General features: G+C 32.0%; 2 protein-coding genes across 2 annotated transcripts in view; one reads left to right on the forward strand and one right to left on the reverse strand.

The window, feature by feature from the left end:
- Window positions 1-5,623, reverse strand: part of stmA (Protein EFR3 homolog stmA) — a 97,935-nt gene extending 92,312 nt beyond the window's left edge. The window contains exon 1 of the mRNA XM_035370474.2: window positions 5,366-5,623. Within this exon, the coding sequence (XP_035226365.1) occupies window positions 5,366-5,372 (7 nt within the window). The 5' untranslated portion in view covers window positions 5,373-5,623. The remainder of the gene's footprint in view (window positions 1-5,365) is intronic.
- Window positions 5,624-8,417: 2,794 nt separating this feature from the next.
- The window catches only part of LOC118189537 (uncharacterized), a 36,792-nt gene continuing 19,143 nt past the window's right edge, over window positions 8,418-26,066 (forward strand). Inside the window, exon 1 of the mRNA XM_085820574.1 lies at window positions 8,418-9,197. Within this exon, the coding sequence (XP_085676700.1) occupies window positions 8,505-9,197 (693 nt within the window). The 5' untranslated portion in view covers window positions 8,418-8,504. The remainder of the gene's footprint in view (window positions 9,198-26,066) is intronic.

Here is a 26,066-nt window from a genome sequence, read left to right on the forward strand (position 1 = left end):
TTTATTGGAAATGCAAGGGAAACGTGCCGTCATTGTCAAAAAGACTTTATTTTCCTGAAAAGGAAAAGTGAAAATATTTTTTCTTTTTAAAATTGCTTATTTTTAATATTTTCTTATTTTCTTTCATTGTGAGAAATTAGATTTTTTAAATTTATTAATGTGTAGAATTCTAATACGAAAGTATAGAACGTGGTTTATGAATTTAAGAAACATGGAAATGAAAGCTGTGAATGATGTTGATATTCAATAATAAATATTTTCCCTTTTTTATTAATATAAAGCTTAAAAATTTTTAGAAAATAATGAAGATTGTTTACTTACTAGTATGTAAGAGATAGTGTCATTATGTAGCAATAAGGTAATTTTGTAAAGATGATCAAGTTAAAATGTTCCGCAATATGAAATTAAAATTTTAAAAAATCTGTTTTTATTTGTATAAATACTAAAGCTTAAAAATATTCACCCTGTATGAGAGACTACAACCTTGTTTACAGTTTTAATAACTGTTACAATTCACTTACCGTATTTAATAGTTTGAAATACAAAAAATTTAGTATACTTATTTCTACATCTGTAGAGAATACATTGTGACGTCACAATCTTAGTCCCACCCATTTATGAACATCACATAGCTCCGCCTTCGCAACTTTGTTTATACAACGTTTACTGGCGATTTTCAAAAAATCGCCAAGCAGTGGGCTAAAGCACATTTTCACCATTAACAGAAATTATCAACTTGACAACTGATGTGTGCTTAAAAAAAAAAAAAAAAAAAAAAGAATACCTTAATGGTCGTCTTACTTCAAATATTGCAGTAACTAAAAATAATATAAATATCAAAGCAACAAACAATAATATTTATATCTGACGTATTGATAACAATATACACGCTGCACATGATTACCAGTTAAGGCAAATGAAGGTTAAAAATTTAAAATAAAAATGTTCACATTTATGCAAAGTATGTACAAATTCATAAAATTATTTATAGCTCCTCTTTTATCAAAATTAAACCTGGAACAGGTTTAATCCTAGTATCCGGTGCATACGGGATTTGGCTTCTTTTGGGAACTTTATGATGAGCAGTAAAAACGAAACATATACGATAAGTAGTAAACAGGTCATTCAAAGAATATATATAGTTATACATAGTATATAGTATGTATGTAGTGATAATATATAGTGTATAGTATATACATAGGCGTTCTTTGGGTCATTTTTGGTGTTGGCGATAATTTTCAAAAATCGCGCCAAGGCTGCACCGTATACTAGGATTTTACCCTCGAACATAACTTAGTGCAATCATCGGCCACTCATGGATGCAGGTGAATCAAGTAGCTGAATTGAACTCCGGGAAATTATTACTTGTACTGCACATAAAAACAGTCAAATTATGTTCAGATAAAAATGATATGCCTGTTGATCAGCTTAACAAAAATAATAAGCAAACACGTAACTAAAATTCATACATTTTGGGAATATACTCTTCAATAAAACATGCAATTTTCCTGGAATATAAAATTCATAATTTATAATTGAGTATAAAAACTTATCATTTAGTACAATAATTTTTGAAAAGATACAAAGTGTTAATTATTGCATTCAACGCTTGATCTTTACAATATGGTAACTGGTAGTTTGGCGACATTTTGGAGGCGATAAAGGTTACTACCTGGGACTTTGGTAATAATGTGAGCAGTACTCAGTTCCGATTACGCATTATTTTGCGTGAGGGAAATGAGAGATCATGGGATATGTCATGTGATATTAATGGACGAATTACGATTCTTTAATCGGAAAAGGGGGGAAATCGGGAAAAAATGTGGAAATTTTGTATTTAGCTTCATTCTGTGTTGTGTGAAACAGTGTTGTTTAATTTTTGGATCCCATGGCCCTAACTAAAGTGAATTTGAAATGGGTATTTAGGCATTGTGATAAAGAGAAGTTTGCTTTTTATTTAGCGGAGGAAGTATGGAGGAAAAACTCGCAGAAAAAATCTTTCAATAATTTTATTGAATGAATTAGAAAAGTGTATCTGCCACGTAATCAAGATTTTGAAGAAGATTAGGTAAGTTAGTATTTTTAATTATTTGAGGATATTATTTTTATGCATTGTTCTAAATGTAAGGTGGAAAGGAATTTGGTATTATTGGGAAAATTGTTATTAGCAATGATTTAGTTTAAAGTAATTAGGATTGTAAGGTAATTTTTATTAATTTAATGTATGTGCTCATTTATATTTTAAGTAGTGTTTTTGAATTTAATTATATTTTAATGAAATGATAGTTATTTTGTGAATTTTATGTTTGTAGGAAATTGGTATACGTTTTAGTTGAAGTAAACGTGCATGGAAATAATTTAAATATCTGACACTAAGTATTTGTAATGGTTGCGGTATGAATTCGTTAGTGACGTTTATAATATAATAGATGATTTAGAGGTAAAAGTTTTTGGATATTTTATTTATTTTATATGTGGAAATGTTCATATTTGGAAAGGGTAAATACTTTTTCGCGATCAGGTAATTTCATATATGTTCTTTTTATCGGGTTTAAAGATTGAGAAAATTGTCATGTATTTTCGTGAAATTTGGTTGATCTTTACATTATGCTAACTTAGCGTTTTTTTGGCGAAAATTTGGCGACCAACTCACCTACAGCAACCCTCTATTTTTTTTTCCCCGCCGCCATTTTGTCTTCACGAAGTAAAGACATGTTTCTTTTCTTTTTATCTACTGAACACTTCTTCCAACAATCTACTAGCCGAATTACACTTATGCTAGAAATTTTATCAAACAAAACTGCTTAATCATGACAAATATTCACTGCAAAATTGGGAAAAAGTGCACAATACCATACTCCTTACGCGTTTTTCAAAATAACACATACACACAAACCATGTACACGGCGACTTATTTTTACTTAAAAAAACATCCCAGAATTGCACAAAAATGGCATTGCGCACACTCTTCACTATATCCATGTACACTGCTTTTTTCTCATAAATTAGAAAAATTTCACGAAAATACATGACAATTTTCTCAATCTTTAAACCCGGTAAAAAGAACATATATGAAATTACCTGATCGCGAAAAAGTATTTACCCTTTACAAATATGAACATTTCCACATATAAAATAAATAAAATATCCAAAACCTTTTACCTCTAAATCATCTATTATATTATACACGTCACCAACGAATTCGTACCGCAAGCATTACAAATACTTAATATCAAATATTTAAATTATTTCCATGCACGTTTATTTCAACTTAAACGTATACCAAATTCCTACAAACATAAAATTCACAAAATAACTATCATTTCATTAAAATATAATTAAATTCAAAAACACTACTTAAAATATAAATGAGCACATACATTAAATTAATAAAAATTACCTTACAATCCTAATTACTTTAAACTAAATCATTGCTAATAACAATTTTCCCAATAATACAAAATTCCTTTCCACCTTACATTTAGAACAATGCATAAAAATAATATCCTCAAATAATTAAAAATACTAACTTACCTAATCTTCTTCAGAATCTTGATTACGTGTCCGATAAACTTTTCTTGAGTTACGGCCATGGGATCCAAAAATTCACGAACACTGTTTCACACAACACAGAATAAACCAAATACAAAATTTCTAGATTTGTTCCAGATTTCCCCCCTTTTCCGATTCAAGAACCGTAATTCGTCCATTAATATCACATGACATATCCCATGATCTCTCATTTCCCTCACACAAAATAATGCGTAATCGGAACTGAGTACTGCTCACATTATTACCAATGTCCCAGGTAGTAACCTTTATCGCCTCCAAAATGTCGCCAAACTACCAGTTACCGTATTGTAAAGATCAACCTAAAATTTTTCTAATTTATGAGAAAAAAGCAGTGTACATGGATATAATGAAGAGTGTGCGCAATGCCACTTTTGTGCAATTCTGGGATGTTTTTTTAAGTAAAAATAAGTCGTCGTGTACATGGTTTATGTGTATGTGTTATTTTGAAAAACGCGTAAGGAGTATGGTATTGTGCACTTTTTCCCAATTTTGCAGTGAATATTTGTCATGATTAAGCAGTTTTGTTTGATAAAATTTCTAGCATAAGTGTAATTCGGCTAGTAGATTGTTGGAAGAAGTGTTCAGTAGATAAAAAGAAAAGAAACACGTCTTTACTTCGTGAAGACAAAATGGCGGCGGGGAAAAAAAATAGAGGGTTGCTGTAGGAGAGTTGGTTGCAAATTTTCGCCAAAAAATTGCCAAGTTACCATAATGTAAAGATCAACCCATTCAACTTTCATACAGGTAGGTAACAGGCTACCTTCAATTAATTTTTCTAGTTTTCAATCAAAACAAAATTTCACGAAATACTTAATATGCTTCTTACACTTGGTTTCAGTTTTTTGATTGTAAAACATTCAATAAAAGTAAAATGATAAACACTAATAAAAAATTAAGAACACATGTTTCACTGTTTCAGAAAGTAGCGTGCCAGTGCAATCTTTCATAAACCAAAATGGGATAAAAACAAGGAAACAATCACTAATTTAATATGGGAAAATGTTTCTAATATTAATCAAATTTTTAAGTACATATTAAATAACTGTTTAAACCCTAAATAACAGTAGAAATACAGTAAACACAAAATATATATAAACTGAATTAACTTATATGTAGCTTCACATACAAAAATCGAAAAGACAATAAGTAAGTGTTACAGACAATAAGTAAACACAAAATAAGGTGGTGACAGTAAGAATGCAACTATAATTCAGTCATCCAGGACTTGATTGTAAGAAATATGATGTAGCAGGAACAGGTTGAAAATCATCTATTAGTACCTTCTTATTGCTTATATTCATCAGCTTTCTGCATCTATGCTTACCCTTCCTAAAGTCCAAAGTTGAAGTTTGCTGCATGTTCAGGTTTATATGAAAAAATTTATTTTTATGTAAATGCGAAAATCCTCTTTAGATTCCTTTCATAAACAAAACACGGATAATTTTAGTCTTTCAGGAAAAAAAAGTGGCGTGTAGCAAAAGTTCATACAACAGAGAATGCACACACTCATCATTAAATATTCAACAAGTACTTAAAATCATATTGCTATCTACCTCACAATTGTTTCATAAATTTTCATCCTTTACGCTTACTACAAAGGTTTTTTTAACTGAATTAACAACCCCTTTTAAAGAAACGAGGAGAAAAAATATAATGCAATATTTATTAGTTTACTTGAATAACACGGATATAATGCAACATTTACGAGATAATTTAAATGTAAAAATAAATAACCAGACTTTTCTAGCATATCAAAGATTTAAAAAATATTTTAGTAACTCAAGATACTTACTCGCCATCGTAATGAAGATTAAAATCCAAGGGATGAGGAAAAGTTTTCTGGGAGAAAGAGGAAATACTACCGAATAACCCAACAGATGTTCAAAGCATTGTGTCAAATTAAATTAAAGCATAACTTATTTCGATAAACAGGATATTCAAATACACTGGTGACAGACGAGACTGAAAAATTGATTTTAGGCGCATTTCACCCTTTACATTTTTCACCTTACAGGTGGGAAATCCCAGGTAAATAAACAAAAAGAAGCCCCTCCCATCAGTAATGAATCAGCTCCGTCGGCTACCATCATCATTACACGATTTCAATAATTTTTACAAAATTTCAATCTAAAAGTTATTTTTAAATGCATTTTAAAATTTTAATAATTTATAAAGAATTAAAAATAATGAATCGCATGGAATTTTTAGAAAATTGAAACCGTGTATTTTACTTCGATAAAAATCAGCATGATAGAAGTTTTAAAACAACTAAACGTTTCCTACTAATACGTTTCTGAAAATTTGTGTCTTGTTACGCGCTTTCGAAACACTTTAAATTACATCAGAGTATAAAGTTTATAAAAACAACTTGATAGTTGAACTTGTTCTGCTTTGCTGTTTTACAGCTTTACTTTAGTATTCAGCAATAAAATGCGTACTACCTAATTTGCCGCAGTTTTAAGAATAATTACAAAATGAGTTAATTAATTAAAAACTCATGTTATAATTCAAATTAACTTGTTTAACTAGCTAGTTTAATATAATTTTAAATATATATTTCATTAAGATACATAATTCATCCTTTCTTTCATTATTAAGATACATAATTCATCCTTTATAATTTGTTGAAAATATTAATAAAGCAAAATGAACAGATGGTAGGGTTGGAATACTAATGCATAATACAACAGTAAAAACCCGTACTGCAATACACGAAAGTGCAGTACTGACATTGTAAATTAATAACTGAAAGAACGCGAATTTGCACATTTTGAATATGAAAACAGCCTTTATTGTTTTTTTACTATATTATGCATTAGAAAGTTTTGCTGATTTTTTTCCTATTCTGCTTTATTTGCTCTTTTTATCACTTAACTGCTTATTTGATTTCCTTGAGTAGGTGCTAACTGTTATATAATAAATTTAAAATATATGAATTAATTTCCTGAATTGAACTTTCTTATAATTTTAATCAAAATGCTTATAAGTTAATTTAATTAAAATGTATATCAACAGAGAATTAGGTCTGTCAGTCATGCAGAAAATTATGATAAATAATCCTTATAACTGTGTACTTATATTATGTTTGTGTGTTTTATATTAAAAAAAAAAAACAACTCCGTAAAAAAATTTGTTAAGAGTGTTTATTCTTTAAAACTATTAATTTATTATAATATAAAATAATAAAAGTGAATAAGCAGATAAAAATTCCTTGTAATATTTTCAAGAACATCAACAAATAAAAAATAAAAAAACTTTTAATTTTCTATATTAAATTTTCAAATAAATTTTCAATTTAAATTTATATAAGATAATATTATCTGCTGATACATATTAATTAAAATATGTATCAGCAGATAATTTGGCAAGTTAACCAGTCAAAAATTATATATAATTATTATACTTGTGTACCTACTTATATTATACTTATATATTTCATGTTCATGTATACACCTACAAATAAATAACTAACAAATGTATAAATGCCAATGGATATCAAGTAATAATTATATTTTCAAAGGGGATGCTAATCTATTAATTTTTTATATTTAGAATAGTTATTAAAGATTGGGGTAATTTTCACTCTAGGTGCCTTCAGGTTTTATGTGCTTCATAAGACATATTTTCACTAAAACGCTTGTAAGAGAAAATGGCTTATAATATTATACTTTTTTTGCTTGATTCATTTAACCTTCTGAGTTGCCCAGATTTTTGGATCTGTCATAAAACATGTATTTAAAGAGCCTTTATTAGCTAAATATGTATATTTACCTATTTTAATCTCTATTTTCATAAATTTACATTCATCAAGATGGCATTTATATTTTTAATGAAAGTAAGAAAGCAAAATATCTTAACTTATAAGCTAATATATAACAAGTAACAAAAAATCTCTTGACCGCATAAAGTCGGTCATGGTGCTTAGAGAGTTAATTATGACAAAGCATTTGAGGGCTGTCTGCCTAAGGACAGGGATGCCTTCATAGAAAACTCTTTAAAGAAAACTGACTCATATACACGTTACACATGCGGAAAGCCATGAAAACACCTGTGTAGTTGCCCCGTTCACCAGGATTCGAGCGTCAGACATAACTACTAGAGTTTAGTGACTTCACCGCTTTTCAGCTTGTAGGCCCCACATTATACCTTAAGAAATCTAAAAAATATCTATATCAGAAAACAAACTTGGAATGCAATTACTAGAAACAAAATATTTCCAGTTAGCAGTCTTCCTGTTCATAAATTATTATTTTTTCTTTTTTAAATTTCAGTGACATATTACTTACCTTAATTCATTTTTATTGCATAGCAAATTCACATTTTGTAAAATGTACTTGCCATATGCTTAGTTTCTAAAAGCTTTTTGAAATTGAAAATTTTTAAATTTTATTTTTATGATTTTGTTAGGATCTTGTTTTGTAATGTTCAGTATAATTTTCAATGATGTGCATTTATTTTTCCTTTATTATTACATTGTAATTGATTTATTTTAAAAAATCAATTCATGCAAAAAGTATTTTTAAAATTTGGAATAGAATTTTACCAGTATTATTATTTTCATCGTGAATATACTTTTCAACTAAAAATGCTGATCAGTATCATCTGATTATGCTAACAAACTCCAGAAAGGAAAACTCAGATGTTATATATCTATCTGTAATAGTTGCTTCATTGGAAAGCACGCCATTGTCTACGTCTTTTTGTTCTTCCCGCTATAAGCAGACGACGCAATGCTAATTCACTCCGCGTCTAAATTGATTGACAGCTACATTAAATGACAGAGAGGGTAGAAAGTCTTTAGCCAATCAGCGTTCGGGGGTTTGCTTTTCATCTTTAGATGCCGCGCTTCTCGTTGAAGACCCGGCAGCCATCTTTGGAATCGGGTCGACAATTAGCTATGGATTGGGTCGATAATTAATTAAAAATTTGATATGGCAAGTTCTAGCTCTACTACTGATGAGGCTTTCAATTGTCATTTGTGTGATAAGTCGTATACTACTAATAGCAACAGAAATAAACATCTGAAAAAGTGTCATAACATCGAAATACCCCAAGACACATCAAACCACCGGATCCCTTGCGCTGAAAATTATTGCAATGGACTTTTTGGTACTATAGCTGATTTAAGGACTCATCTGAATGAAGCTCATGGATTTACTTTTCATGAAGACTACAGATTTTTTCCTACGAAAAGGACTTTTCTTCATTGGAAGAAAAAGCTTGAAAAATCCGAGAGAGTGCGTTTTATCAAAACTCAAGGTGATAAATTGAGAAAAAATGCAGTACAGCAATATTTTCATTGCAACCGATCTGGATCATATATTAGCCAAAGCACAGGTAAACGTAAAGCTAAAGTAACCTGCAAAATGGGACATCAGTGTACTGCTAGTATGGTTGCTACGATTAACAGAATATCAGGAGAAGTAATTGTTAAATTTGTTAAAGAGCATTACGGACATGATATTCCACCGCCCCCTACTGCCCTGCAAGCCAATCAGGAAATACGGCGTTCAGTGAAGCTTGGAAAAGCTATCTCCTTAACAATGTCGCTAATGAAAGTTAGAACAATAACTATGCTAAAAAGTTTAATTGAGGAAGGAGGATTTGATCGCGTACTTGATAAGGTAAGTTATAATATAAATAATATATTGCTTTTAAATAAAAAGAATCTTGTGTTTTGTAACGTTAAGGGACATTCCACAAAAAATGGTGATGCCAGCGGCCATCATTGTAACATGCACTTACAATTTTTGGTGTAATATTTTAATGCTTATTGTTATAGTTTGTATGACTATGTTTAATTTGCTGCTGTTCACGACAGTTCATTGAGATTTTATCGCTATTGTAAGGTGTGCAATTTTTTTTATGTTACGTGTCTGTTACAAGCTGTTCCCTCGAAATTAAGATTGTTTTGTTTTGTTGATTGTAATTTTGTTTTTTTGGTATTGCCTGATGTTTTAATAATTTCGAAATGACCATCACGTCTGATACAAATAAGGTGGGCTATATTGTACTAGCCTCAAAGGGGAAAGTGCAGAATCGACCACTGCTTGGTGCGTTTGTTAGGAATTGCACCTACTCGGTATCCATGTGCACATCGACCTATTTTCACTTAAAAAAATCCCAGAATTGCACAAAAATGTCATTGCGCACACTCTTGACTTTATCTATGTACACATCGACCTATTTTCACTTAAAAAGTCAAAAGAAAATTGACAAAAATCCAAATCTTGCAAAAAGCACTAAAGAAATAAGTGGGCGATTCTGCACTTTACCAATTAAAAATGAAAATCAGCTTTTGCCAACCGATTTTTGTATCCAAAATTAATCTTCTAAATTAGCGTTTCCCAACCTTTTTTCCCTCGCGAACCAAAAGAAAGGTCCGAAAAAATTTGATGAACCCCCTATGTAGTCCTTAATGACAGGTAAAAAAAAAGCAATAAAATTTGATGGAATATATATTTTTCATATTGCAGAATAATTGATTATATTAATCGTCAAACATTTAAATAAAACATTAATAAGAGTAAAAGGATGGCTATAAAAGTTGAAAACAAGATAAATTTAACAAACTGGTTCTTATGTTTCACATTTGGAAAAACTCTTAGCTAATCTTTGGAATATGGTAACAGATAGTTTGGCAAAATTTTGGTAAGGCGATAAAAGTTACTAGCTAGGACTTTAGCAGTGTACATGGATGAAGTCAAGAGTGTGCGCAATGCCGTTTTTGTGCAATTCTGGGATGTTTTTTTAAGTGAAAATAGGTCGACGTGTACATGGATACTGTGTATGTGCAATTTTTAAAAACACGGCAAGCAGTGGGCGATTCAGCACTTTCTCCCAATTTCGTCATGATTAAGCACTTTTGTTCCATAAGAGTTCTAGCATAAGCGTAATTCGGCTAGCAGATTGTTGGGAAAAAATGTTGAGGATAAAAAAAAAAAAAAAAAAAACCATGCCTTTACTTCGTTAAAACAAAATGGCGTACAAAACAAAACTAGCAGGCTGCTGTAGCAGGGTTGGTCGCCAAATTTTCGCCAAAAAATTGCCAAGTTACCATAATCCAAAGATTAACCAAACTCTTAATCCGTTTCTGTATTTATCTTTCAGATAAGTATATGTTGCAAATCCTTTCTCGCATAGATATGCTGTGCAAAATGGTAATAGAACTTCAAAGGCTTTTTTTGACAGAACAGGATATTCATTTTATATACTGAGCTAGAAGTCAATAAAGATTGATCTTTAAAAATTGCTTTCAGAGAGCTGTCACAAGATAACTGTATGAGTTTTTCTTTTAACATTATATTTAGAGAGGTTTCTGAACTTAAATTTCCTTGAAATGGATTACTTGTCCAGTTGTTTGAGATGGATATATTGCATCTGTTAGGAAAATAGTCATCGAAAGTTAATCGAAGTAGTTCAGATGTTCACATATACTCCTTTTAATGTTTTCGTCAAGTTTAATTGAATTTTCTGATAAAGTGCTGACAGAATCGGAACAACCGTACTCATTCACCTGCAGGCATTGAATCCAAAAATTGATCTTTTTCAACATAGCCTCAATTCTATCATGTACACTGAAAATGGTGACATCCTCGCCTTGTAAAGACATATTTAATTCATTCAGTTTACAAAAAATGTCAGCTAAATACGCAAGCTTTTGCAGCCAAAGAACATCGGAGAACCAAAAAGACAAATGAAATGGATGATCAATAAAAAATGCTTGAACTTCAGACTTCAAACAAACGCGTCAAAACTTTACCATGGGGAAAGCCATCTAACTTCTGTGTGAAGTAGTAAAGAAACGTGGAAACTTCCAAAATCCTCGCAAAGCGTACGGATTAGACGGCAATTTGTAGCACGAGATTTTAAAAAGTTCACAATTTTCACAGCATCAGTTAAAGTAGTAGATAACTCTGCAGGAATACACTTACATACTAAAGCTTGTCTATGAATACAACAATGAGTCCATTGAATTTTCTCGTTGATCTTCTTCACCCGTGCCACAAAACCAGAAAATTTTCCTGTCATTGATTTTGCACCATCTGTACACACACTCACATGATAAGACCAGCTTATTCCATTCTTTTCAAAATACCCATTGATCATATCGAAAATCGCTTCTCCAGTTGTGTAGGTTTTCAAAGGTTTTGCAAATAGTATATCTTCTTGAACAATATTCGTAAAAAGATATCTAACGTAGACAAGCAAGACTGCAACATTTGTTACATCCGTCGATTTGTCAAGTTGAATTGCAAAATAATTCAATTTTATTCTTTTTAGAAGTTTGTTTGGTACAACTCTAATATACGCCCTAATTTCACCAAATGTGGCGATATGTGTTCTGCGCTGGTTTTTGGCGCGATTGCGTGTTCTATGGCAACCCTTTTGACGTTGAAAAATCTTTCGCTGGAGCTCGTTGGTTCGCCTCTGTGTCTGAGAAGATGGGAGGGAAAGATAAAATGGTAGTTGTTGAATCGAAGTTCGGCAAAAGGAAATATGATTGTGGCAATCCTGTTGAGGGGTAGTGGGTATTTGGAAGTGTGGAAAGAGGGTCTGAGAGATTATTTTTAATGGCAGTACATGATAGAAGTAGGGATTTGTAATTTTATTTATTTGTGAACCATAGTATAAATTTTCTGGATAGTGTGTCTGGCTGTCATGTAAATATGATAGTGGTTACGTGGCAGCATGTTAAAGGCGGTATGAAATTTAGGTTGATCTTTACATTATGGTAACTTGGCGATTTTTTGGCGAAAATTTGGCAACCAACTCTCCTACAGCAATCCTCTATTTTTTTTTCCCCGCCGCCATTTCGTCTTCACGAAGTAAAGACATGTTTCTTTTCTTTTTATCTACTGAACACTTCTTCCAACAATCTACTAGCTGAATTACACTTATGCTAGAAATTTTATCAAACAAAACTGCTTAATCATGACAAATGTTCACTGCAAAATTGGGGAAAAGTGCAGAATACCATACTCCTTACGCGTTTTTCAAAATAACACACATAAACCATGTACACGCCGACTTATTTTTACTTAAAAAAACATCCCAGAATTGCACAAAAATGGCATTGCGCACACTCTTCACTATATCCATGTACACTGCTTTTTTCTCATAAATTAGAAAAATTTCACGAAAATACATGACAATTTTCTCAATCTTTAAACCCGGTAAAAAGAACATATATGAAATTACCTGATCGCGAAAAAGTATTTACCCTTTCCAAATATGAACATTTCCACATATAAAATAAATAAAATATCCAAAATCTTTTACCTCTAAATCATCTATTATATTATAAACGTCACCAACGAATTCATACCGCAACCATTACAAATACTTAGTGTCAGATATTTAAATTATTTCCATGCACGTTTATTTCAACTTAAACGTATACCAAATTCCTACAAACATAAAATTCACAAAATAACTATCATTTAATTAAAATTTAATTAAATTCAAAAACACTACTTAAAATATAAATAACCACATACATTAAATTAATAAAAATTAGCTTACAATCCTAATTACTTTAAACTAAATCATTGCTAATAACAATTTTCCAATAATACCATATTACTTTATTTACTCCTTACATTTAGAACGATGCATAAAAATAATATCCTCAAATAATTAAAAATACTAACTTGCCTAATCTTCTTCAGAACATTGATTATGTGGCGGATACACTTCTCTAATTCATTCAATAAAATTATTGAAAGATTTTTTCTGCGAATTTTTCCTCCATACTTCCTCCGCTAAATAAAAAGCAAACTTTTCTTTATCACAATGCCTAAATACCCATTTCGAATTCACTTTAGTTAGGGCCATGGGATCCAAAAATTAAACAACACTGTTTAACACAACACAGAATAAAGCTAAATACAAAATTTCCACCTTTTTTTCAATTTCCCCCCTTTTCCGATTAAAGAACCGTAATTCGTCCATTAATATCACATGACATATCCCATGATCTCTCATTTCCCTCACGCAAAATAATGCGTAATCGGAACTGAGTACTGCTCACATTATTACCAAAGTCCCAGGTAGTAACCTTTATCGCCTCCAAAATGTCGCCAAACTACCAGTTACCATATTGTAAAGATCAACCGAAATTTATATTTCTGCTATTCGAAAACGCATTAATTCATGGTAAGTGCATTTTATTTTATCCTTGTTCTTATTTTGTAGAATGTTATGTTCATTGGTTCTTTAGTATGAATTTCTGTCGTTATTGTTGTTTTTTTTAAATTGTTTGAAATTTATATTAGTTTATCTTGTTGTTTAGTGTCTAGACTGTACAATTCGTAGATGTTTTTTAAAGTTAAAACAAAATGCTGTGTACATGGTATTATTTGAAATTTATTGTTGTTATGTTATTTTATTAAAGCGAGGAGTGCGTAGATCGTAGATTCCTTCCTTGCCTAAATTGTGCAATTCTTAGAATTTTTTTAAAGTTTAAAGGATGCTGTGTACATGGTATTCTTTGAAATTTATTGTTGTTATGTTAATTTATTAAAGCGAGGTGTGCATAGTTTGTAGATTCGTTCGTTGCCTACATTGTGCAATTCGTAGATGTTTTTTTAAGTTAAAACATGTCGCTGTGTACATGGATTCTTGTCAGATATTTTTGGTTAGAAACTACGTTTTTGCTATCTAAATTTTTTGTTTTTGTTTCGGATTTTTAGCTAAATTGTGTGTTAAAAACGTAGTTTTTGCATGTGCGAAAACCGCGTTTTTGGAGACATTTTAGGATAAAAGTTCAAAATGTAGACAAAAAATTTAGATAGTAATATGGCAGCGTAAAGTTTCTCGCCGGCGACTTGAGGGCGCATATCAGAGTAGTTCCCAATTTTCTTTGCTGCCTTTTCCCCAAGCATACATTTGACGATATCTTTCACTTATGGTTCAATTAAATTTTCGTCTAATCTTTGGAATATGGTAACAGGTAGTTTGGCGACATTTTGGTAGGTGATAAGTATGATTTTAAAGATCCTGAAACAGGCGCACATACGATTGCTTTTTATTTAGCGGAGGAAATAAGAAAAGTTTATCCGCCACGTAATCAAGATTCTGAAGAAGATTAGGTAAGTTAGTATTTTTAATTATTTGAGGATATTATTTTTATGCATTGTTCTAAATGTAAGGAGTAAATAAAGTAATATGGTATTATTGGAAAATTGTTATTAGCAATGATTTAGTTTAAAGTAATTAGGATTGTAAGCTAATTTTTATTAATTTAATGTATGTGGTTATTTATATTTTAAGTAGTGTTTTTGAATTTAATTAAATTTTAATTAAATGATAGTTATTTTGTGAATTATATGTTTGTAGGAATTTGGTATACGTTTCAGTGGAAGTAAACGCGCATGGAAATAATATAAGTATTTCACACTAAGTATTTGCAACCATTTTTAATGTTTGCATTATGAATTTGTTGGTGACGTTTATAATAGATAATTTAGAGGTAAATGTTTTTGGATATTTTATTTATTTTATATGTGGAATGTTCATCCTTGGAAAGGGTATATACTTTTTCGTGATCAGGTAATTTCATATATGTTCTTTTTACCAGATTTAAAGATTCACAAAATTTTCATGCATTTTCGTGAAATTTTTCTAATTTATGAGAAAAAAGCAGTGTACATGGATACAGTGAAGAGTGTGTACAACGCCATTTTTGTGCAAACGCGGCAAGCAGTTTGCGATTCTGCACTTTTTCCCAATTTTGCAGTTAATATTTGTTATGATTAAGCAGTTTTGTTCCATAAAATTTCTAGCATAAGTGTAATTCGGATAGCATATTGTTGGAAAAAGTGTTCAGTAAATAAAAAGAAAAGAAACGTCTTTACTTCGTGAAGACAAATTGGCGGTGAAAAAAAAAATTAGAGGGTTGCTGTAGCAGAGTTGGTCCCCAAATTTTCACCAAAAAATCGCCAAGTTACCATAATCCAAAGATTAACCAAATTTTCTGCTATTGTATGCGCTTGTCCAGATCTTGCAATTCTATAACTTACTCGAAATGATGCTTCAAGGGCCATTTTACTATCTTCGTTTGAAGTCAAGAGAGAAGAAAGGCTACACTTTTTGATATCTGTTAATTTTCTTTTGAACTATTCAAGAGGTTTATCTCTGTGTGTTGGATGTTTTGTTTCAATATGTCTACGAAGAAGTAATGGTTTTAAACTGCTGTTGGCAAGAACTTCATTACATATAACACAAAGCGGTTTAGGTTCCGACTCATCCCCAGTAAAATGAAAACCCAGTTGTAGATAGTCGCTGTCATATTTTTGCTTTTTCCCTTTTCTACCATCATTTCCTTTGTTCTTCGTCTGGTGAAACGGTACCTCACTACAGCTTCCAGAATTATCATCTCGATTATCATGTCTCGTTTCTAAACAACCCGTTTTTTGCCATCAATCCATAATAAAAATAAGCTGTAATAATAATTAAATTAATAATTATCAAATCATTTACATGAGAACATGACAGACACAGTATAACTATTACTCAAGCTTTACAAGTGCTAAGCCTATGTATGAATGTCGACAGACAGACAAAATAGACAGTTAATACGACACTACTCTCCCAGTTCCCAGTTGTGAACAAGTATTTAATTCTAAAATCTGTAGTAAAATGCCTTAATTTGATATTTATTTCCAATTGTATTGTAAAAAAAATATTACATAGAAGGGAAAACTGCTGCAATGATTTAAAATATGGGTAGAGTAGACTTTAAGGTACCCCTTATATTATGGCGAAGTTGTTTGATTTATCGCCAAGTTGTTGCTTCATTTTTGATAGCCTGAGTAGTTGAATGTTATGGAAACCCTATTGTGACGTAATCGGGTGCATGATTCTGGGAAATTTTGAATCATGGGATGTTTTGTAAGCGTTTTTGTGGTGTGTGTTAAAACCGTTTAGGTGGATTTGAATGGGTTTGTAGGAAGGAAGGTTCAGATGGTCACTATGTAAAGCTTTCGATTAGAAAAAGTACCTGGTTTGAAAAAAATCATTTGAGTATGATTGATATTTTGATTTTTACGTGGCTCTGGGTGTACGAAGCGAACTCGAAAATCATGGTAAGTGAATATTTGCTTTTGGTAGTGCTTAAATGTATAACATGTTTTTCCTTTTTTATGTTATTTTATTGTTTGGTTTAAAATGTATTGTATTGAGATTATGTATTTTTTGTTTGCCTATATTGTAGACTTTGATGCTCCTTTGACTTTTTAAGTGAAAATATATCGATGTGTACATGGACAAAGTAAAGAGAGTGCGCAATGCAAGTTTGTGCAATTATGGGATTTTTTTTAAGTGAAAATAGGTCGACGTGTACATTGATAAAGTTAAAAGAGTGCGCAATGCCATTTTGTGCAATTCGGGGATTTTTTTTAAGTGAAAATAGGTCGACATGTACATGGATAAAGTCAGAGGAGTGCGGAGTGCCATTTTTGTGCAATTTGGGTATTTTTTTTTTTTTTTTTTTTTTAAGTGAAAATAAGTCGATGTGTACATGGATACAGAGTTTGTGCAATTGTTTGTCTTGTTATTTTGGCTTTGTGTAGCGGCGATTTCTTCGCAAGCCAAAATAACAAGTCAAAGAATTCTGCAAAATCGGTATCCATGTACTGCCCAAAATCGCCAAGTTTCGTCAAGGTGTACCCTAAACTATACTTTTACCTTAAATATAAAGCAGAACATGATACTAATCACATTGATAAAATGTTTTAAATACAGTAAAAAGTCGTTAATCCGGACTCGTCGGGACTTCGCGAATTCAGGATTATCGATTTTCCGGATTATAGATCATAAGTTTAAATCTGGTAAGATGGCATGGAGAAATTATAAAATTAAAAATATGAAACTGTAATTTATGAAATATAATGTAAGTTGTTTAAGTTGCTTCGTTTTATGTGATAATACTTTCTCTTTAATTCTATAAACAGACATAATTTCTTGTTCAGTTACAAAGTTCCGCTGTTCAAGTCCTATAATTGCTGTGGCGAGAATACCGACTAATTTGTCAATCGAAATTTTTTTGTTTTCAATAATCTGTGTCACTTTCTTCATTGTGGGAAGCGAATTATAATGACGAGGAATTTGATTTAAATCATATCAAAGACGGAGTACATCGAGATGAAATACTGCATTTACTAAGGAATTATAAGCGAAATAAAATAAAAACATCTGCCCTGAAGATAAGGATAGTGCTGACAGGTTAACTTCCAATTCATTTGCTGACAGATTAACTTCCAATTCATTGCGCGCCGCTGCGTTTCAGCGTCCCCCCCCCCCGGGTTGCAAAGCAGTGTGAAATTGATAAACAGATTTCGGAATGGTTTGAGAAACGAAGGATATGCCTTTATCCATTTTTTGCAGCAATTCCACTTTTTGTTTAATGGACTTCTAAACATACTTTCACTTTGTAGATCCTTTACATATTAGTAAATATATATCGGAAATTCTATTAATCGAAAGTTCAAGCTTACTTTTATAAAATTGCTCTAACAGTCTGCAAAAAATAATAAGCCGGATCCAAATCGAAGATTCAGGAACAATGTAATCTGCAACATTTACTGAATTAGATGATTTTAGCTTAGCTTATACCGTCCGTTATACATTAAACGCGCAAGCTTAAACGTATTACGCGCATGCGCACACGCATATTCGCAGCCGTGAAAGTGTTACGCGCAAAAGTCTTCTGCGCATACGTCAAAGAGACGCATGCGCAGAAAATTTGTAGCTTTGAGGTCCGGATTATGGGTATCCGAATTAACGACTTTTGACTGTATAAATAAATGTTTGTAATAAAAGGAGAATAGTATTTGATTACTTGAATAAGAGGAATAAATTATAATGTATAAAATGGTTGATATAATTTGATATTGATGAAATAATTTTGAAAAACAAATAAGGAAAAAAGAAATGAAAATATTGAAATTTATTATAGATTTCTTAACAAACAGGCAGCAAACAATCTGTTTTACAGTGGGTGTGTTCTTTATTTTTTGTGTTTTTTTTTTTTTTTTTTTCATTTGATTTTAATGGCGTTTTAAAAAATCCACCATTACGATATTATTTTTCATGAACCCCCCGTTGAAAACACTGCGAATCCCTAGGGGTTCGCGAACCACCGGTTGGGAATCACTGTTCTAAATCATCTCATATTTATGTGAGCGGTAAAAAACAACCTGAAGTTTTACTTAAAATGTTGGTTTTAATAAACCAAACCTTATTTTAACACTTGCTATTCGTTCACTCACAAAACATCCATGAAGTTTATTGGAATAGCGTTTATGAATGACAATTCTACTGCACTAAAAATATTATGATTACCATAATTTCCGGAAGAAAGGCCGCATCAGCATAAACGCCGCACTCGAGAAAAATGGCGGGAAAAAAATTAAAATTACACAGAAACGCCGCATCAGCGTAAACGCCGCAATAGATTAAATTGCGCGTGACATCGTCGTGGGCCGTATAGATGCAAAAACTCAACCTAAGTCCTGATATATGACATACCAGTTAAGAAAAATGCATGAAATGAAACCATAACTCAAAAATAAATTAAAGGTAAGAAATGTATAGCTTCTGTGCCGTTTAGAGACATTTTCAAAAATTTTCCGCTCCCTAATTAAAAACTATCCAACAAGTACTTGTACTTTAACTGATGGGATCTGTATTTGGCAGAATGCCAAGAAAAATCCATTCATGCTGAAGGGGAAATACGTCAGAGTTCGTTATTGGGAGGCAGGTGGAGTCGTGTCCGCCTTTGAAAAAAATTGCAGAAAAGACGGGTGGAAAGAGGATGGGTCCTGGAAGATTCATCGAATGGCAGAGGAGAGAGACTATTCAAACTTATGAGAATGTTGATTTGAAAGGGGGAAGAATGTTATTGTTCTGAGATCTCGTTTAGGGTGAATAAACAAGCGTCTAGCCCCTCAGATGCTAGTTTCCTCCCGGTTCCTCCCTGAACATCTGCGCAGATTACTGCGCATGTCGTCATTTCCCTGAAGGCGCGTCGTATTTACTGTTATTACTGTTTGCACTGCTGTGGTAAAGTGTGATTGATGATACAGTTCTCTTTTTTTATTTTGCTTCCATTATTATATCTTCCGCATAAAATCAAGAAAAACTGCCTATTTCATGGCCAAGTACTTCTGTTTCCCCAGAAGGTATTTTTGATTCTGAATCGAATCAAAATCAGGAAGGTGTAATCCTGTGTGATAATTCTGATTGTGTTGTGAGTGATAAGGTTCATTGTGCAAATGATTTTAGTATAGCTGAGAGTGATTTTGTTTGCCGTGATTGTTTAAAACTTTCAACTGTAGATACAATTTGAAACGCCATGCATATGTACAATAATACTACATTAATTAAGTCTCTGAAAACTAAGTTCTAATAGTATGGTTGATTGTGCAAATAATTTTAGTGTGGCTGAGAGTAATTTTGTATGTTCTGATTGCTTAAAAACATACCATAATAAATGCAGTTTGAAACGCCATACCAACACATTACACTCTAATAATACTACATTAATGATTCTTTAAAAAGTGGTCAATCACCAAACTACAAATGTGAGGACTGCCATCTGAAATTTAGTGACCTAAAAAATTGGAAATATCATCAAAATAAAATTCATACTTCTAACAGGTAATTATGTGTGTCCTGTATGTTATGCTAATTTTTAAAAGCGAGAAATAATATTTCATTTCAATAATGTTCATGATGTTGATTTGAATCATACTGAACTAGAATTTAATTCATTTAATGATTTTTTGGCATGGAAGGCAGAAATTGAAAATAGTACGAAGTCAAAATTTCTTATGGAGTAAGCATATTTAATATACATGGTGTAATGCCACTGTTCAGGAAATTTTATATCAGAAAGTAAAGGTTTGTGTCACTTAAAAACCCTTGGTAGCAATAAAATAAATACATATTGTGCAGCTGCATTAAAAGTAACAGAACATACAGATGGCAAATGTGTAGTGTCATATCAGAAAATACATACTGGGCATCGGAATGATTTAGGTCACTTATTTTTAACAACAGATGAAATAAAAAATATTGCATCAAAGATAGCAGCAAAAATTTCTCTGGATAATATTTTAGATGAAATTGGAAATTCTCTATGAGATGCCCGGCTTGAGAGGTTTCCTTTTCTTACAAAACAAGATTTACATAACATCAAAAAATCTTTCAATTTGTCTTCTAATTCTGTTAAACATGAAAATGATTGGGTTTGTGTAGATACACGGGTACCTGAAATGCAAAATTCTGAACATCAATGCATTTCATTTTATAAAACCCAGGGATCAACATAGCATGAATGAATATTGTACACAATATTAATTTCTAAAAGGAAATGATTTTGTTTTGATAATGATGACAGAAGCACAAAGAGAGATAGTGAAAAAATTTAGTTCTGACTTGTATATGTATTGATGGTACACATGGGGTTAATGCATACAGATTTGAACTCATAACTTAACTTACAATAAATGATTTGCACCAAGGATTCCTGTGTGCATTTTTAATTTCTAATCGATGTGACCAACCTGTGCTATCAATTTTTTTTTTCATGCATTAAAGAAAAAGTTGGGCAAATACAACCACAAATATTTATGTCTGATATGGCTGAATCGTTTTTTAATGCTTGGAAGTCTGAAATGGGTTTACTACAGAAACATCTTTTTTGTGCATGGCATATTGATAGAACCCGGAGAAACAATTTAAAAAAAAAAAAAAAAAAAAAATCAATGGTGTTGAAAAACAGGCAAAAATATATAAAATTATTACTGTATTTGATGGCATATAAGACGCACCCTTATTTACATGGCCACACACAAGGAAAAAAGTTTCAATAGCATGGTTTCTTTTAGTTCTCACGTTTCATAGAAGCCAAATAAACAATTATTGAATGCAATTACCTTCACGTATAAGACTGTGTCCTTCACGTATAAGACGCAGGTAACTTTTTAGAGACCAAATTTAAGAAAAAAAGTGTGTTTTATATGCTGTCAAATATGGTAGGTCTCACTTAGAAGAACAAGACATTCATACTTTTCATACACTGAAAGAAGCAGCAATAAAATTACTTGAAGAAGATCCGGACATTATTGAATTTGCAAATTACTTTGAAACATATTATTTACAAAATAGATCTAGCTGGGCATACTGTTTTAGACTTCACAGTGGTGTTAACACAAACATGCACATGGAACGAATGCACCAAACATTAAAATATATTTACCTTCATGGAAAAAATGTTAAGAGATTGGATAACACTATACATGGTATTATGAGATTTGCAAGAGATAAAATGATTCATCGCTTAATTACAGCAAATAAAGGTAAATTAACAAGCAAGATTTGGAATTTAAGAATCAAACATAAAACAAATGAAACACTGTTTATATGTAGTTGAGAATGGGTAGTTTGTTTCATCAACACATAATACAGAAATATACACTATACATGAAAGTAACAAAACTTGTACATGTCACATACAGTGCACTGATATGCATTCATTGATATATATGCAGCTGTATTGATTCATCAGTTTGTAGAGGCATTAGGTATTTTTTTGGAAGCAGGTAAGATGAAAAATATGCAATGCCTTTGCCAGGAATCAAACCACGGACCTCTGGATACACATCACACCATGAAGACATGCCGAGAAGGTGGGAGAAATACTTTATATACTCCTCCTTTTAAAGGGCGACTGAGGTTTTTTAGGGGAATTAATCGCCAAATCCTGGGTGTGGAGAACAATCATCTAACACCCTTTTAGCTCGGGCGCCACTGTACAGACATTAGAATTTTACATTGGAAGCAAGAGAGAATGAAAAATTAGCAATGCCTTCGCCGGGAATCTAACTGCGGACCTCTGGAATATGCGCCCAGTCGCAGATCACCACTCCAAGAAGGCGGGAGAAATACCTTATAAGTTATGTAGAGTATGTGCAAGCACACTAGAAATACTGCTACTTGTTAAATACATTACTGACATCAGAACACTAGAAATACTGCTACTTATACTACAACTACAATACATAATGAATTATCCACTTATTATAGATGATAAAAATGAATTTTGAATTAAGTAGCCAAAAAAAAAAAAAAAAAAAAATCACAGACCCTCTCACTGGAACACAAAGAATGAACTAAATCAAACATGTTTAGAATAAGTAGATTCATTAAAATCTCATCCATATACACGTCGACCTATTTTCACTTAAAAATAATTCCTCGAATTGCTCAAAAATTGAGTACATGGATAAAGTTAAAAGAGTGGCATTGCGCACTCTTTTAACTTTATCCATGTACACATCGACCTATTTTCACTTGATAAAAAATCCCAGAATTGCACAAACTTGCATTGCGCTCTCCCTTTACTTTGTCCACGTACACATCGATATATTTTCACTTAAAAAGTCAAAGGAGTACCAAATTCTACAATATACGCAAACAAAAAAGACATAATCTCAATAAAATACATTTTAAACCAAACAATAAAATAACATAAAAAAGGGAAAACATGATATACATTTAAGCACTGCCAAAAGCAAATATTCGCTTACCATGATTTTCGAATTCGCTTCGTACGCCCAGAGCCACGTAAAAATCAAAATATCAATCATACTCAAATGACTTTTTTCAAACCAAGTACTCTTTCTGATCGAACGCTTCACATAGTGACCATCTGAACCTTTCTTCCTACAAACTCATTCACATCCATCTAAGCGGTGTTTACGTTCGACTAGACGCATATCCTTCCTACAGGGTGATCAGCGAATAAGCCCTGATTTCAAAATTAAATAACTCTACAACAAAAATCGATAGAATTATGCGGTAAACTGTACGTTTATTAGAAAAACTGTAAAAATGGTGTACAAAAGTTTATAAAATTTAGTTATGAAAATCGCTAACAGATGGCGCTGTAATCGCAATGACCTAACAATAGCCTTTAAAATGTGCTTCGAAGTCGAAAGTGATCAGTACAACTGTTGGCTAGTGAAAAGAGGCTAGCGTAGAAAGTGAAATAATGTATTTCATTGAACAATGTGTATTTTGGTTCTGGAATTTCGCCCATTAGAACACAGTCCTATGGCAACACGTTGCAGATTTCAAAACCGATTCAATGTTCCAGTTGGACCCGATGCGAAAAACATTCTCATGCTCTTCACGAAATTCGAATGGACTGGCAGCATGGCTGATGATCGAAAGGGAAACGTTGGGCCTAAGCAAACTATAGTCACTCCTGAAAATGCAACCAAAGCTTCTGGATTTGTTCAGCAAAATCCTAGGAAAAGCATCAGAGACAGGTTTGAACGGGCACACAAAAAAATATTTAAAAATAGCCTACAGCTGTTTCCATACAAAATCCAAAGTCATCAGGCCATACCCATGAAAGCTGTGCAATAAAGGGTTGACTTTGCGAATCAGATTTTAACAATGATCAACAACGACAGATTTGATGGGAGCTGCATCTGGTTCACAGATGAAGCACATTTTCATTTGAATGGAATCGTTAATAAACAAAACTGGAGCTTTTGGTGTACTGAAAATCCTCATTGTGTGAAGAAAAAGCACTGCATTCGCCTAAAGTTATAACATGGGCTGTGGTATGCACCAGAGGCATTATCGGACCCTTTTTCATATGAGAAACGATAACTACTGAACGTTACGTTACAATTTTAGAACAATTTGTCAGCACTCAACTAGTGTTGGAGGGTCGACTAGGTATCGACTGGTTCCTGCAAGATGGGGCTCGACCACATCGAACAAATAAAGCTTTTCACTTTCTTCATGAATACTTTGAGAATAGAGTAATTGCGTTAGATTATCCTCAATTTACTGACACAGGAATAGCTTGGCCTCCATATTCTCCCGATCTGAGTCCATGTGACTTCTTTCTGTGGGGCGCATTGAAAGACGCTGTCTATCGAAACAATCCTGCTACTCTAGATGAACTTGAATCGTTCATTAGTGTTGCATGTTATTCCATTTCCGTCGAGACATTGCAAGACGTGATGTCAAATTTCATTGTTCATTTACGCCACCTCATTGTTTCGAATGGTGAACATTTTGAAAAAATTGTATTTTGATTGCAAGGCCTGCTTTATTTTTTTAATTATTTTTTTGACTCCTTTCAGAAATAATTTTCAATGCAGAGCGCCATCTGTTAACGATTTTCGTAACTAAATTTTCTACACTTTTGTACACTATTTTTACAGTTTTGCTAATAAATGTACAGTTTACCGCATAATTCTATCGATTTTTGTTGTAGAGATATTTAATTTTGAAATCAGGGCTTATTCGCTGATCACCCTGTACATACAGGACACTTATAATGGCTACTAAGTAAACCTTCATTTACACACCAGTCAATTAAAGCTCTTTTCCCCTTTCACTCCAAATCGAACAGAAACTTCAAATTAATCTTACTATATTTGGCCATTCTACCGTCTAAAGAATCAAACCAACACACACCACAAAAACGCTTACAAAACATCCCATGATTAAAAATTTCCCAGAATCATGCATGCACCCGATTACGTCACAATAGGGTTTCCATAACATTCAACTATTCAAGCTACCATAAATGAAACAACAACTTGGCGATAAATCAAGCAATAACTTCGCCATAATACAAGGGGTACCTTAAAGACTACTCCGAAATACATTTCCCAACTGCTAATAAAGATATTCCACCTAATAAAAATATAATACTCAAAAGATTCTCAAATACAAAACAAAAAGGAAACTGACAAAAACTTCTACGATAACTTCACAGAATGAAGACAATAATACAATTCTAAAAATTATTTTGGATCACAAAAATTTTACACATAATTCCACTGAAGAAACTTAACACATCTAGTGAAAAATATATATTTTAACAATAGTCATTAGTACCTATTCACAATTCCTTTTGTTCATTTTTATCATCTAAAACATCTTTCAACTACCTGTAAGTGTTTTATATGTGTCAGATGATATTTTTTTTTTATTTATATAATACTATCTCTCTCTCATTCTTCAGAACTTCTCTTTAATAATAAGATAATTCCAACTCTAATCCTTAAAATGATCAGGAACAGATGTAGAAGGTCAGAACAGGGTTTTGAACCTTTATCTCAGAGCCTCGTGATAGGCTGATATATTCTGTGATTAATGAGTAAGTCTATTTTTGTTCATCCTCCTTGCATTACTGTCTTCCTTCCCTCCTCCAAGTCCAACAATACCAAATATTGTCCATACAATCAATCATTCATTGGCTTTTATACTGTTCAGTCAATAGATTATTACCAAACATTTTAATGTAGATAAATACATTTTGGTGAAACTGAGTCAATCCCAAATTTGAACAGTAAGCAATATTTTCTACTATTCAATACTTGCTAGTTAATATTTGTCAAGTTTTTTATTTTCTAATTATTCAACCCTATGTACATTCACATGCTGTGCACTGGCCA

This window comes from Stegodyphus dumicola, chromosome 7, assembly GCF_044657685.1.
Source record: "Stegodyphus dumicola isolate Sdum_Otavi_A_Nest chromosome 7, ASM4465768v1".
Taxonomy (NCBI): Eukaryota; Metazoa; Arthropoda; class Arachnida; order Araneae; family Eresidae; genus Stegodyphus; species Stegodyphus dumicola.